Source organism: Scomber scombrus, chromosome 13 (assembly GCF_963691925.1).
Source record: "Scomber scombrus chromosome 13, fScoSco1.1, whole genome shotgun sequence".
Lineage (NCBI taxonomy): Eukaryota > Metazoa > Chordata > Actinopteri > Scombriformes > Scombridae > Scomber > Scomber scombrus.
Window position 1 is genome coordinate 28,886,319 of NC_084982.1, and position 15,587 is coordinate 28,901,905.

A 15,587-nucleotide genomic window follows, 5' to 3' on the forward strand; every position below is an offset into this window, starting at 1 on the left:
TCACTCATAATACTGCAGTACTTTTACTGTAATACTGCATACTACATCACTATAATACTGCAGTACTTTTACTGTAATACTGCATACTACATCACTCATAATACTGCAGTACTTTTACTGTAATACTGCATACTACATCGCTCATAATACTGCAGTACTTTTACTGTAATACTGTATACTACATCACTCATAATACTGCAGTACTTTTACTGTAATACTGCATACTACATCACTCATAATACTGCAGTACTTTTACTGTAATACTGCATACTACATCACTCATAATACTGCAGTACTTTTACTGTAATACTGCATACTACATCACTCATAATACTGCAGTACTTTTACTGTAATACTGCATACTACATCACTCATAATACTGCAGTACTTTTACTGTTTTTCATGCTGGACTTTAACGTGTAGGAGTATTTTTACGTTTTTACAAGTACTACAGCAGTAGTAAACTTCATGAATTAAATGTGATGATAATTAAAATGTAAAAATATTGAGCACAGTAAAATCCAGACAGTCAAACAAACCTCTCAGCGCGTACTGTAAAAACACCAGCCTGGTTCCTGGAAACCTGTCAGACGACGTTTCTGCGCAGAGTTGAGTTTCGTTTTTTGCGGACTTCCCCGCCTCCTGTTGGTGAGGACTACCAGGAAATACACATTCAATACACGCAACACACTCACACAGACACAGACACACACACAGACACACACACACAGACACACACACACAGGAGAGGAGCTTCAGAGGAACATGTCAGCCACTATTTGTGCCTTCATACTGACTTTTTCAACACTATGCGGATCCAGAGGTAATTCATGTCTTTAATCTTTAATTCCTGTTTGTTAATAATCGAGCGGAGTGTGAACAGCGTGTGCGCGCGCGCGCGTGTGTGTGTGTTAGTGTGGATATTATTACTCATACTGGAGATTATAAGGAACTATACTCGTATATATTTTACAAAGTTAACGCCAGAAAAGTCCTTAAAAACATGAAGCTGTTGGTTTAAAGTAACTCTGGAGTCTTTCACTGTTCTTCACATTATGGTTCAATTCACATTGATTGAACTGAGAACAAAGAACAAAGAAAGTGTTTTTGAGGCTTGATTGAAAATATATTCAAAAAAAGTGAGATATATAAATATATATTACAGTAAAGTCAGATTAATAAGAGCAGGTGGATCTAAGTGATATACTGTAGAGTGTAAAGTGTGAACTTTGACACCAAGATAACGATCATAGAGATAGCAGCACCTGGAGTTACTGTAGAAGCATTATATTATTTACTCCTACAACACAACATATATATTTTAGTATATAAAAAAAAGTATAAAGGTTATGTATGTACTGTCTTCTCTATGGCAGCAACTCGTAATTAGTTTCAATATGATTAATCCTTTGGTTTTTTAAATATCTGTCATAGTTTCCTATAAAGCTTGAGCTGATGTCATCAAATGTCCCAGATAACTAACAGATTTAATTTAATATAAAACTAACAATAGCAGCAAATCCTCACAAATAACATGAAGATTGTTTTTATTTTCTGCTTTAAAAATGACACTAATAATGATTAATAGATTATTTTTCAGCTCTAGTTTTTATTCCTGAGATAATATAAACTTTTGTGCCACATGATGTTTGTGTGATTTGACTGTGCAGTAGTTTGAGATAAAGGAAACTAACTAACAGTGACGTGTCTGAAGAGAAGGAGAAAGATATTGGTCTCAGGTGTTGGTAAAGACACCAGATGACTATTTAAAGCATGGAGCTGGTTAAAAGTGACTCAGAACTTAACCTTGTCCTCCTGGGTCAAGTATAAATCATCACCCAATTCTGAGTTAGACCTTTTTTTTAGCCAACTTCACTCCAACTCTACACATATGTCTGGAAATTATGGTCAATAGGCGTCATATAAATGAGATTATACTTTATGTTTGTGCTAAAAAAAAAACAGAAATGAATGAATTATTTAAACTAAATTTAAGATCAGAGGAAAATATATTGATGGATTATAACAAACTGGTATATGTCACAAAGTTTAGTCCGGATACAGTTTTGAAACCATTTCAAATATTTGAACGACAGCATTTAATCACAGCTGATGTCCTCCTGGGTCAAAACTGACCTGGGTTGACTTGACTGTTGTTGGTTTTATGTCATTTGAAATTTGAATAAACCACATGGACAGAAAACAACAACAAAAGAAAACGTCATTGACCCCATTTAATAAGCATAAACTACAAATTATCACCCAATTCAGCGAAAGTAATGATGATTATACTTGCAAAGAATATATTACTGGAACCATCTGTGCAATTTATAGGCAATTAGATGAAATAAATCCACATTTCTGATATAAAATATATATTTTTTTAAAACAGGTCAAACCCATAGACTGTATATAAAATGGACGTAACATCTGTGACGTCACCCATTGGTTTGTGGACTGCTGCTCGGAGGCCAATAGTATCGGATCTGAGCAGCGCCATCTTGAAAATGTCAGGTGAAGAAGGCTTTAAACTAGCGATTGAGACCATAAACACATTTTGAAAACGTTTACTGAGGTTAGAAATCAAATGAGAAGTTGGTGAATTCTCCATTGACTTGTATAGAGACGGAAGTCATTTTGACACCAAAACAGTCGCCCCCTGGTGGCCTTTTGATAGAATGCAGTTTTACTTTAAATTACGGCCTCATTTCAGAGGACCGGAGCTCCCCGCCCAGTCAAACCTGACCTTAAGGACAACAGGATTTCACATTTCGATTTAATTCACATTTATTGAACTAGGAAAAAAAGGGTTTTTGAAGCTTGAGTGGAAATATATGTAAGATTTTTCACAAAAATCACCCGGCAGATTGTTCTGTGATCTTTGACATGAGCAGTAGCTATTATTATAATTATTATGGGTTTATACATTAGAAAACCTCCAGATATACAGTTACTCAATAGTCAGTTTCTGTTACGGTGCTTGATGCTAACTGTGTGTCACTCTGCTTTATGGACGCAGTGGTTTCAGGAGTCCTCAACCCACCCAGAAATGTCCGCCACACCTCCTTCAACATGGACCTGGTGCTGCTGTGGGATCCACCTGAAGAGGCACCCGAAGGTCTGGTCTACACCGTCCAGTACAAGTGAGTCAAACACACAATCTCTCCTTTTGTTTAGTGTGTGTTATCAACGCAACGGCTGATTACTGCGATGGCAGCTTCTTTTCATTATGAACTTTAATAATACCATTGATCTTTGGTCCAATCCACAGGGACGTACAGTACCAGTCAAAAGTTTGGAAACACTTTCTCATTGATGTGAATGGGAAAGTGTGTCCAAACCTTTGATTGACGTCAGCATGTATTGAAAGTCAAAAATCATTGTTTTCTTGGTACCACTTTAACAGTAAGACTATCCTTATTAATTAGATCATAAACACTTCATAAACCATTAATTAATTATTGTAAATTAGTTATAACATAAATTCCCATACATCAATGTGGGGTCACTATTTGGCAAGATGAAAGTCAGCTATTCAAACTGCATTTAGGTCAATTATGTGTTTTTGTGTCCATGTGGTTTAGTTTATATTTAAAGGGTTAAAATATGAAAATAAACATATGAATAACTTGCACACATTCTTTTTTTGTGGACCCAGCATCAAATTACTGCTTTTAATCCATTTTGAGAGAATATATTAGAGGATTATGGCAAAAATGTCTAAGTGGTGTAACCATAAAAACTTTGTACCAAATAATTCAACTTGCTTAAAAACAGTAAATTGTCAATAAAACACCATATCAACTAGTTTGGCATGATCTTACATTATAACTTTTATATTAAATAAAGGTAATGGAATACAATTGTTCTAAATATTACATTTATTCTGGGTTACCATGGAGATCAGGAAACATTTACATGTTTTAAATGAAGTCATTATTAGTATAAATCCACTTAAATACACTGTAGGTGATAAAATATGTAATATCTATCATTCTTTTGTGGTTACACCATTTGACATTTTCAGGAGCATTCAGTCTTACTTTTGGTAAAAAATGGTGCAAATGTCATTTCAAATTTTATAAAACCAACAAAAATACTAAATGTACATTTTAACAAACCATTTACTAATGATTTCTTAACATTTTATCTGCTTTATCTTTCATGCTAATCCATTTCTCTTTACTGTAAGTGCTGTGATCAGACACATCATTTGCTTGCTGATGTGTTGCTACTTGTGTCATGTGTCAGTACATTTCTGCAACGTTCATTATCACCACTGGAAAAAGAAGTGGTTGGTGTGTGTCGAGGGGTTTGAGATGTTCACTAACTGACAAACACTCGGTAACACTAGGCGGTTATTGCCGGGCAACCTGAGACTGTGACTTAATCACAAACCACCGTTTATCACAGCTCATCGTTACACTGCTGACTGAAAGCTGACCTCATTGTTCCTCTTCTGCTCGTCAGCTGTGATGACTTATGACTATTCTCAATTTAGTAACCAGTTTTGGTTTTCAAATTAAGAGAGGGATGAACAAGGCTTGATTAGTACCCCCAGGGGCCCCTGGGCACTGACGCTCACTGACCCCCCCCCCACACACACACACACACACCGTCTCGCCACACGGATCAGTAAGTGACGACAAATACGACTTTATTCACGGGACTTTGCAGCCGCTTCTTTCTCTTCCCTTTTTTCGTTCTTTTGGCTTCTACACTGGGTTTCTGGTTACAGCTGGCACTGTCCATTTTCTGCTAAGTGATCATTTTTCCTGCACACCAGGGGAAAAAATTGAATTAAGGGTTAGTTACGGTTTTTTTTTATTTAATGTTAATAGTTTTTGCATTTTAAGAACCCCTTAATGACTCCTTATATTGATAATTAAGGGATTATGTACCCCATAATCATCCTTAGTAAATCCTCAGTAAATAAGGGCTTTATTAAATGAAGGTATTTTAAGAAGTTTTGGTTTTCAAATGAAAGAAAGATGAAGGTGTCTCTGGTTACCCTACTTTACCCCTTCATGTTTCAGGTTTTCTTTTTGCACACTGTTATCACAAACACACTGATATCACTAATACCAGCACTGTGTCCTCCCCCCATGCCCCAGGACTATAAAGACGACTTACACAGAGGTCTGTACCAACGTCTCCACCCCTAAATGTGACTTTAAGAGCCACGTCTACGCGTACGGGAAGTATACGAGCCAAGTGCGGGCGCAGGCGGGGGACGAGATCTCCCCCTGGGTGGAGACTAACCAGACTTTCTTGGACAAAATAAGTGAGTCCACACACACACTGAATTTGAGTGCAGATATGAGAATTTGGCAGAGACTTCAATGGCTGCTACCTCACTAGTAATGTATTTCCAACCATGTAGTTGTTGTATGTAAACAATATAAAATGGACGTAACATCCGTGACGTCACCCATTGGTTTGTGGACTGCTGCTTGGAAGCCATCAGGAGGAGCATGAGGCGCCCTCCTGAACCTGTGAACCAATCAACCTGTCAATCACGACGTAGCCACGCCCTAATGCATACCCTGCTTTATCGTCACATATAAAATCAGGGAGGCCAAAATGTCCCAAATGAACATCATACTGCATTGAAGAAGGCTTTAAACTAGCGATTGAGACCATAAACACATTTTGAAAACGTTTACTGAGGTTAGAAATCAAGTGAGAAGTTGGTGAATTCTCCATTGACTTGTATAGAGACGGAAGTCCTTTTGACACTAAAACGGTCGCCCCCTGGTGGCCTTTTGATAGAATGCAGTTCTAAGTTACTTCTGCGTTGGCATCATTCAGGGGACCGGAACTCCCCGCCTGGTCAGTACACTCTGTACTTATTTGTGTAGCACAGACACAGGTCAGTGTTGTCTCAAATCAAACACAATACATTCTGTTTTCTCATAGTGCTGCATGTTTTCATACTTCTCAGTGTGAATGCACTCAAAATATTAAGAAGTGAGAGTACAGAAGAAGAGATTCAAGACATGGCACTGATAATTATAGGAAAGATAATTGATTAGTAAAACAAGAAATCAGTTAAAGCTGCTCTAATCTTTATATGAAAAACAGGTGAAATGTCAAAGTGTAATTTAACAGGTTCCTCTTGTAGCTTTACTGTTTGGCTCTTTATCATAGCTCGGCTGTGTTTCGCTTCCTGTAGATTCTTCATAATGAAAGTCTCACGTTATCTACTTAAAAGCTTTTCATTGACAGCAGTGAAGCGCCCACTGGGCTTAGGGGCTGGAGAATAAATAAGACAATAAAGAGTTGGAAATGAGTGTAATAGGTTCTCTTAAATACTTTTTCTGAAATGGTTTAATGGCACAGATTTATAATCTTAAATAAAGTTAAAAGTTTTTAAAAGTTTAATAAACCGACTCTGAATATTTGCAGGATGGCCGTGGACTAGCGTTAAATTTTGATGGCAACTGAGCTATTTGTCTTTTCATACTGACCACCATCATTTCCCATAAAATCTGTACAAAATCAGCAAAAAATACATTCGAGCATTAGATAGAATATTCACATGTGCTCCGTCCACAGCGGAATCATACCATCAGTTACTCATTTCTAATCTCCATCCTTCTGCTTCTGTTCTTCCTCAGCCGTCATCGGTTCGCCCAACGTCTCTCTCTTCTCCAGCGGGGCCACCATCGAAGTCAGCATCACTGACCCGGTGTTCGCGACTTCGTCCCTCAGGAGCGTGTACGTCAGAGCCACCTACAACATCACCTACTGGAAGGAGGGCGAGGAGGAAAAGGTGGGACCATTGAATAACAACAACAAAAAAACCTGTCATAGTGCGTCTTTGAAGTGTTTGACAAGTTTGTTATGTAATGTGAGGTCAGTAAAAACCACCAAGAGGAAGTCATTAATATTACCTAACAAACTGTTCAAATAGCTGCTGATCTGATGGACTGTGCCAATATAAAAACCCAAGTCACAGTAATGCAGGCTATACAATATCAACAGTGTTGGGGGGTAACTAGTTACATGTAACGGCATTATGTAATTTAATGAGGAAATAAATATAAGTGTAATCCGTCACAGTTACTGAGAAAAAATGTGTAATTAAATTACAGACTCTTATCATCCGTTTATGGAGGATAAGATTATCTGCATACCACTGAACCACACACCTGACCATCTCCCTTTATGTTTTCTACAGACCATAATCAGCAACCTAGAGCAGAACCGGGTGGTTCTGAATGATCTGGTTCCCTGGACCAAGTACTGCGTCCAAGTCCAAATCGACACAAATAGGGACCCTAAATTCAGCGAGCCCAGCACTGCTATCTGTGAGAGCACCACTGATGGTAAGAGTCCTCTGTTAACAATAAAGTATTTTAAGGACTTTTAGTGAGTTATTCACAGTAAATTGTAATGGAAAAATTTAAATCCACTATAGTCTTTTGAAAGGAGAATCACAAAATGTACTCTCTGCATGTCAATTTAATTGTTTTTCCGGCCTAAAAGGTAACAAAAACATAGAACTGTGTGTCCGGATCTAATTGTGTATACAATGTATTTCTCGCTCTTCTTTTCCTAATAGCTAGTGTGTGAAATTGGTCTGCTGACCAGGCAACACACTCAGGCACTGACCCTGAGCGCTGATAAGTCGACACCTCCCAGTCTTGCCTTAGTTGAACAAAGAACAATGGACTGATTCTTAGAGCGGGAAGGAGTTCACCTGAGATTATAAAACTGTTGCTCATTTTAGATTCGGTGGACTTCTTAATGCAACTCTCTGTGTGCTGTATTCTGAACTCTCATCTTGCTGCAAGTTGTGATCTGAGATCGTTGCTGGAAATTTGATCTGCCAGTCATGAAAGAGTGAACAGATTTCTACCCACATTCACTCAGTCAGCTCAGCACTTTGGTTCAGACTGAAATATCTGTACAACTATTTAAATGAACTGCCATAAAACTGACAGTGATGTAAGAAGTATTCAGATCTTAAAAATACTCCATTACAAGAAAAAGTCTTACTTAAAAGTACTGCAGTATTATGAGTGATGTATTATGCAGTATTACAGTAAAAGTACTGCAGTATTATGAGTGATGCAGTATGCAGTATTACAGTAAAAGTACTGCAGTATTATAGTGATGTAGTATGCAGTATTACAGTAAAAGTACTGCAGTATTATGAGCGATGTAGTATGCAGTATTACAGTAAAAGTACTGCAGTATTATGAGTGATGTAGTATGCAGTATTACAGTAAAAGTACTGCAGTATTATGAGTGATGTAGTATGCAGTATTACAGTAAAAGCACTGCAGTATTATGAGCGATGTAGTATGCAGTATTACAGTAAAAGTACTGCAGTATTATGAGTGATGTATTAAACATGTACGAGTATGAAAGCTTGTGAGAAGTTTAGAGGGAAAAATCAGTATTTGGTGGAGCTGTTAACAACTCATAGACATCTGAAATGTGAGCCGACTTCACACTGCTTTTTGTAAGACGTCAAAAGACAAAAAGGTTGGAAACCACCGGTACTACAAATTAAAAGTAGTAGTAAGTTAAGGTTAAAACATGTTAATTGAAACTTGGTGTTCTTGGTCTGGTTGTTCTGCAGATGAGGAACCTCCATGGGTGGCAGCAGTGGTGACATTCGTCGCCATGGCCATGACGGTGTCTCTGGTGGTGGTCGCAGTGGTGTATCGGAAAATGATATACAACTTTCTCTGCCCAAAAGATACGCTACCTCAGCACTTTAAAGAGGTGTGTATGCTCATGTGTATATGGTTCAATGAGGGTTTTTTAGTGTCCATGTGGTTTAGTTTATATTTAAAGGGTTAAAATATGAAAATAAACGTATGAATAACTTGCAAACATTCTTTTAATCCATTTAGAGAGAATATATTAGAGGATTATGGCAAAAATGTCTAAGTGGTGTAACCATAAAACTTTGTACCAAATAATTCAACTTGCTTAAAAACAGTAAATTGTCAATAAAACACCATATCAACTAGTTTGGCATGATCTTACATTATAACTTTTATATTAAATAAAGGTAATGGAATACAATTGTTCTTAATATTACATTTACTCTGGGTTACCATGGAGATCAGGAAACATTTACATGTTTTTAATGAAGTCATTATTAGTATAAGTCCACTTAAATACACTGTAGGTGATAAAATATGTAATATTTATCATTATTTTGTGGTTACACCATTTGACATTTTCAGGAGCATTCAATCTTACTTTTGGTCAAAAATGGTACAAATGTCATTTCAAATGATATAAAACCAACAAAAATACTAAATGTACATTTTAACAAACCTGATGCTGCTTTTAAAACTAGTTTTAAGATATTTTTGAATTGCTCATCTTGCCAACCCTTATTTGTCACTGACCCTTAAAGATTGTTTGAAATGATTCGAATGTTTGACTTACCTCTTCAACCTCTTTGTGCACATGGCAAGAAATGTGCACTGAAAGAAGAAGAGGAAGAAAAGTGAATTCAACACAAACCTGAATCTCTTAACCTCCTTCTCCACCCTGTAGTATTTGCTGGAACCCCCCAACTCACCCATGTACTTGGCTATGCGCAACTCCCATCCACCTGAGGAGGTCTACCACCAGGTCAGCATCATCCCAGACGGCAAGACTGTGGAGGAAGGGCGCCCTCTTGAGGCAGCAGGGACTAACTGCAGCAGACAGCAGCCTGTGACGTCAGGCTGCTGAGATGCAGAGATAAAAAGCAAAGAAAGAGAGAAAAAAAGACTGAAAAGCACAGAAGAAATGAAGAAGAGCTGATCTGCAGGCCGCTATCATTCAGGGACGCTGAGAAAAAGTGAAATGACGGCGCTTTGCTCGATTTTTTCGAGTTTTAATGCTGTAAATTCTGCAGCAGTCTCGTGTTACTGTGAAGTTATTGTACAGCAGAGCCACAGAGAGGTGTAGATGTGTGTACAGAATGTTTACCTTATTCTGGAGGTGTTAATTATCTGTTGTACATCTCTATTGTTGCTTGCAGTATTACCACATACTGTACTTACTCTACTGAAGACATACTGTATGGCACACCCAACCAGAGCTTCCCACACTAACGTATTTAAGCTGCCTAGACATGTCCACCATTCCTTTACTGTGTACTGAAACTGAAATATAGACTGACAATATTATCTAGACGATTCCAGATGCCTACTCTGACAACATGACTGCGATGTCTGTCTGTGAGTAGGACCGAGCACTTTCACACTGAGAGTGAAAGTTTGGGTTCATGATTGTGGAAGTTTTTCATTGAAAAAAAAAAAAAAAACACAAAAAAACAACATGTATGAAATTGGTTCTGACGCAGGCGTTGGGACAGAAGTAACGTCAGACCTCCACAGTCCGGATGAAGTGTCGCCATGTTTTCGGGTTGAAAGCGATACCTCGGCACAAACGTCCACTCGGGCTCATGAACTGATTCAAATTTGGCGTTTAAAGGTCACTTTGATCCTGCAATACACGTTTTTTTGGCCATAACTCAACAATTCATATGCTCAATATCACAAAGTTCACATAAATGTCTGTCAGGATAAATGTCTGGGTATGATGTTTTATATCGTAAAGGTCAAAGATTGACTACACAATGTTCTGCAAAAAAACACCCTTTTCTGGCCATTATTGATCGCCATAACTCAGGAAGAGAAAGGGGAGACTGTGACCATATTCCACTTGTGGTCAGATACTGACTTGGTGACACTAATCTTTGGGTTTCCACTTTAAAACTGTGGTGATTGTAAAGATCTTCTGTGCTCCCGGGTTGAAGAAGTGTCCCAGGCTAGCAGAAGTTTTGATGGCCCCCAAAGCTTTGATTAAAAAAAATTAATATATTTCATGAAGCAGAGATTTATGGCTGAAAACGGTACAAGAAAACTGACTGTTATAAGATGATATAGTATGTTGAAAAGTGTTTTCTTTAGATTTGAGAACTTTTAGACTATATTTTCACTTTAGAACCACTTTTCTTGGATCTCCTGGACAGATTTCTCAACAAAATCACCAAAACAGTGAGATCCTTGTACATATATTACAATGTTTTATATATATGTATATGTATGTGTGTGTTTACCAGTGAGTGCCATCGATGCTATTTCTGCTTTCTATTAACTGCCAGCACATTTATTAAAGGTATATTCATCCTCACTGGTGCTAATTGAAGATAATGTTGAAGGTACATAATTAAGAGTTCAGTGCTCAGAGTGGAAACAAGGCAGCTGCAAAGTAACACAACGTCCACCTCAGAGTTTTACTCAGTTGAACTTAAATAAATACATTTTTTGAACATGACAGTCGGTTTGGTGTCATTGTGTCATAAAGCAAACGGCAAACATAACTTATTAAACTATCAATTTTCCACATTTTCTTTCAACTTAAGTGAAGATGATGAAGAAGATGAGTGCACATTCTACTCCAATGAACAACATTTATATCATATTTCAATCACTTTTTTTTTCTTAGCAAGCGTCAGATAAAGTCTCATATATATAATATATAGATAGATATATAATAGTGTGTATGGGTCAATTATGTTTTTTGTGTCCATGTAATTTAGTCAAATTTAAAGGGGTTAAAATGTGAAAATAAACATATGAATAACTTGCACACATATCAACTAGTTTAGCATGATCTTACATTATAACTTTATATTAAATAAAGGTAATGGAATACAATTGTTCTAAATATTACATTTACTCTGGTAACCATGGAGATCAGGAAACATTTACATGTTTTAAATGAAGTCATTATTAGTATAAGTCCACTTAAATACACTGTAGGTGATAAAATATATAATATGTATCATTCTTTTGTGGTTACACCATTTGACATTTTCAGGAGCATTCAGTCTTACTTTTGGTTAAAAAATGGTTCAAATGTCATTTCAAATGATATAAAACCAACAAAAATAGTAAATGTACATTTTAACAAACCTGATGCTGCTTTTAAAACTATTTTTAAAGATATTTTTGAATTGCTCATCTTACCAACACTCATACAGTACACCACATGGTGGCAATCTGCAACCAGTAACGATTCCTCAGCCAAGCATTAGACTATTAGATAATTAATTAATATGAAACTGCATCAACATTCATTTCCATATACTGTGTATGTTTAACACGAGGCAGGACTGTGCCCGCAATGTTCACGTCTAAATAACCCAACTTAAAGAAGACAAACTAAGAATAAAAGAGGCTTTGATTCATTTTCTATTGCTCTTGTTAACCCTGAACTGAACCGCAGCTCCTCACCTGTGAGCACATTCCTTTTTATGAGTGAAAAATGTAACTAGTCTCTCAGGGAAAACAGGTGTGACTGGTTAATTATTACAGTAAATGCTACTGGTGTTGGCGGAAGCTCAAAAAGTGATGTAATTGTGTGACGTTTTTCCTCTAACAGGAAGAGTAATGTAATTAGGTCAGTGATTACACTGCAAGTACTGAAGTAACTTTCTCTCTGGTGTAATAATGTAGACATAGTGTCTTTGCTTATATCATTATCATTTCAACTTCATGTAATCAGGTAATCTTATTGAGAGAGACTTGAAACTTCCATAAGGCCGGAAAATCACAGTTAACAAAGAATGAATGAATTAGTTACAAGAGTCATAAATGAAATCTACATATCTGATAATAAAGCTTTAAATGATGGGTTTCCTTCATATCTCTTCATAATGCACTTATAATATAAGGGATGGGAGCCTTTTTCTGTTTAAATATGTATTTAAAACTTTATCTGAAGCTAATATGAAGAATGTAAATATGAATAATATCAACATGGTTTTATAATTATCCTGTAAACTGTCTGATTTACACAAAAGGGCCTTTACTTTAATTGAGATAGAGATCATTTACCTTATCATTATGCGGCACATGACTGGACATAACCATCCCCCTACCAACCTGAAGCAGACTGAACACAAGCACTCAGGTTATACTTACAGAAACTATTGAATTATTATCCTACATGTAAGTTACTCTATCAGCTAACTGTGTGGAACAATATACACTGGAAAAACTGAGAGAAATCTGTTAAAAAAGCACATATTCTGCACATGTACAGCTCTATATTTATATTGGGGGCTCTACTGGAATATCTTGGCATGATTTCCAGGTAACATATATATATATACTGGTCCTTTATGCAGCCCCTCCTGTCTCTATAATGATGAGCCTGCTACTTTTATTATGTACTTTTTAATAAAATTTAAAAAAACTATTTTCAATAATTACTATTTTTGTTTTCCATCTTATATCACACATTAACATTTCTTTTTTGTTCTTTTCAACGTTGTTTTATGCTTTAAAAAAATAGATAAAAATTAACAAATTCACGCCTGTATCTTGATGAATAACTGCTCTGGTAAATATTTATAAGGGTGCAATTTGTAATCCAAATGTACACAAACTGACATGTTGACCATCCCTGCTATAAAAGGATTAACAGGTCTTTGAATACAGGCACGAACACTGAGCTCATTCACACGATGTTTTCTTCTAGATGTTAAAAGGTTGTTGACCTCGGTAACTTTTAAAAACACAGAACTGACCATTTCTGATTCATTGATGCTGATTCAGCAGTCATCTGTCTTCATTTGGCTTCAAGTTTGAGCAAATTAATCCCCAAAAATCAGTTTTGTTATTTTGTTATATTACAAACACTCATCTATATTAAGGACCACACAGACAGTGTGAGAACCAATCACCTCACCATCATCCATATGGCCTCATACTGAGATAAAATAGCTTTTATTTACAACAACAGCCTGTTTAAAACTGTTAAATTAGTGAGAATTGCAGCTTTTCTGACCTAATTTAGTTTTAAAGCTAATAAATAATAATAATAATGATAATAATAATTATAACCGTATTTATATTGCACCTTTCAGAGATAAAATGCAGCTCAAAGTGCATTTAAAGCATTAAAACAAGAACAAACAAGTACAGCTAGTTAAAATGGGTTAAAGCATGGGTTGAAAATGAAATGAAATGAAATAAAATAAAAACATTAAAACATTAAAACATTAAAACATTAAAACATTAAAACATTAAAACATTAAAACATTAAAACATTAAAACATTAAAACAGGTAAGAAGGGATACAAGTTAGAATACATTTAAAAGGGGAAAGTAAGTAAAGTAAAGGTATGTTTTAGGCTGTTGTCCACAGAGGTTGCCCGTTTGACGTACATGGGAAGGATGTTACACAGTTTTGGTGTCTCAACCATGAAAGCAGCTTCCTCACTTTGTTTGCGGAGCTTTGGTTACAACCAAACCATCAGCTGTGGAGAATCTCAGAGAATTAATGTTCAAATATCATCTTCTTTTATAAGCTGAGTAAATAAAACTTTCCCTGTAGAGTGAATAATGTTTGTCTGTCAGCCTTCAACACTCAAACTGCATCAAGCTGCAGACGTAACATCAGAAGAATCATCAGTGTGCTTTCAAACTAAAACTGATGCTGTGATCTTCACCACAGACTGTATATAATCATATATAATTATATAAGAATAGAATAGAATATCCTTTATTGTCATTGTACAACAGGTGTCACAACGAGATTGGTACGGGGTCTCTTCCCGTAGTGCAAAATAGTCAAAATACAAAATAAAAAATTGTGCAAAATAAAGTCAGAATAAAAATAAAGAAGTCTAAATAAATGTAACTATTATACATAAGAACAATGAACTACTTCAAAAGCTATTTACACACACACACACACACACACACACACACAAACACACAGTCACAGTCTATTGCCCATATTGCACTTATGCCTATGTAACCTGAGGTAGGTGTTGAATACTGTACTGTATAAAAGGTGCTGAGTAGAAGTAATGGGGGTGGGGGGTGGGTGGTTAACTGTTCAGGAGCCTGATAGCCCAGTAGAGGTGCTGGGGGTGGGGGTGGGTGGTTAACTGTTCAGGAGCCTGATAGCCCAGTAGAGGTGCTGGGGGTGGGGGTTGGTGGTTAACTGTTCAGGAGCCTGATAGCCCAGTAGAGGTGCTGGGGGTGGGGGTGGGTGGTTAACTGTTCAGGAGCCTGATAGCCCAGTAGAGGTGCTGGGGGTGGGGGTGGGTGGTTAACTGTTCAGGAGCCTGATGGCCCAGTAGAGGTGCTGGGGGTGGGGGTGGGGTGGGTGGTTAACTGTTCAGGAGCCTGATAGCCCAGTAGAGGTGCTGGGGGTGGGGGTGGGTGGTTAACTGTTCAGGAGCCTGATAGCCCAGTAGAGGTGCTGGGGGTGGGGGTGGGTGTTTAACTGTTCAGGAGCCTGATAGCCCAGTATAGGTGCTGGGGGTGGTGGGTGGTTAACTGTTCAGGAGCCTGATAGCCCAGTAGAGGTGCTCGGGGTGGGGGTGGGTGGTTAACTGTTCAGGAGCCTGATGGCCCAGAAGAGGTGCTGGGGGTGGGGTGGGTGGTTAACTGTTCAGGAGCCTGATAGCCCAGTAGAGGTGCTGGGGGTGGGGGTTGGTGGTTAACTGTTCAGGAGCCTGATAGCCCAGTAGAGGTGCTGGGGGTGGGGGTGGGTGGTTAACTGTTCAGGAGCCTGATAGCCCAGTAGAGGTGCTGGGGGTG

General features: G+C 37.4%; 1 protein-coding gene across 1 annotated transcript; it reads left to right on the plus strand.

The window, feature by feature from the left end:
• Positions 1–696: 696 nt before the first annotated feature.
• LOC133993039 (interleukin-10 receptor subunit beta-like) lies at positions 697–11,301 on the plus strand. Its single transcript, XM_062431878.1, has 7 exons — positions 697–823; positions 3,020–3,143; positions 5,115–5,284; positions 6,621–6,775; positions 7,184–7,331; positions 8,594–8,739; positions 9,529–11,301. The coding sequence occupies exons 1-7, from the start codon at positions 766–768 to the stop codon at positions 9,706–9,708; spliced, it is 981 nt and encodes a 326-aa protein (XP_062287862.1). The 5' UTR covers positions 697–765; the 3' UTR covers positions 9,709–11,301.
• Positions 11,302–15,587: the final 4,286 nt, after the last annotated feature.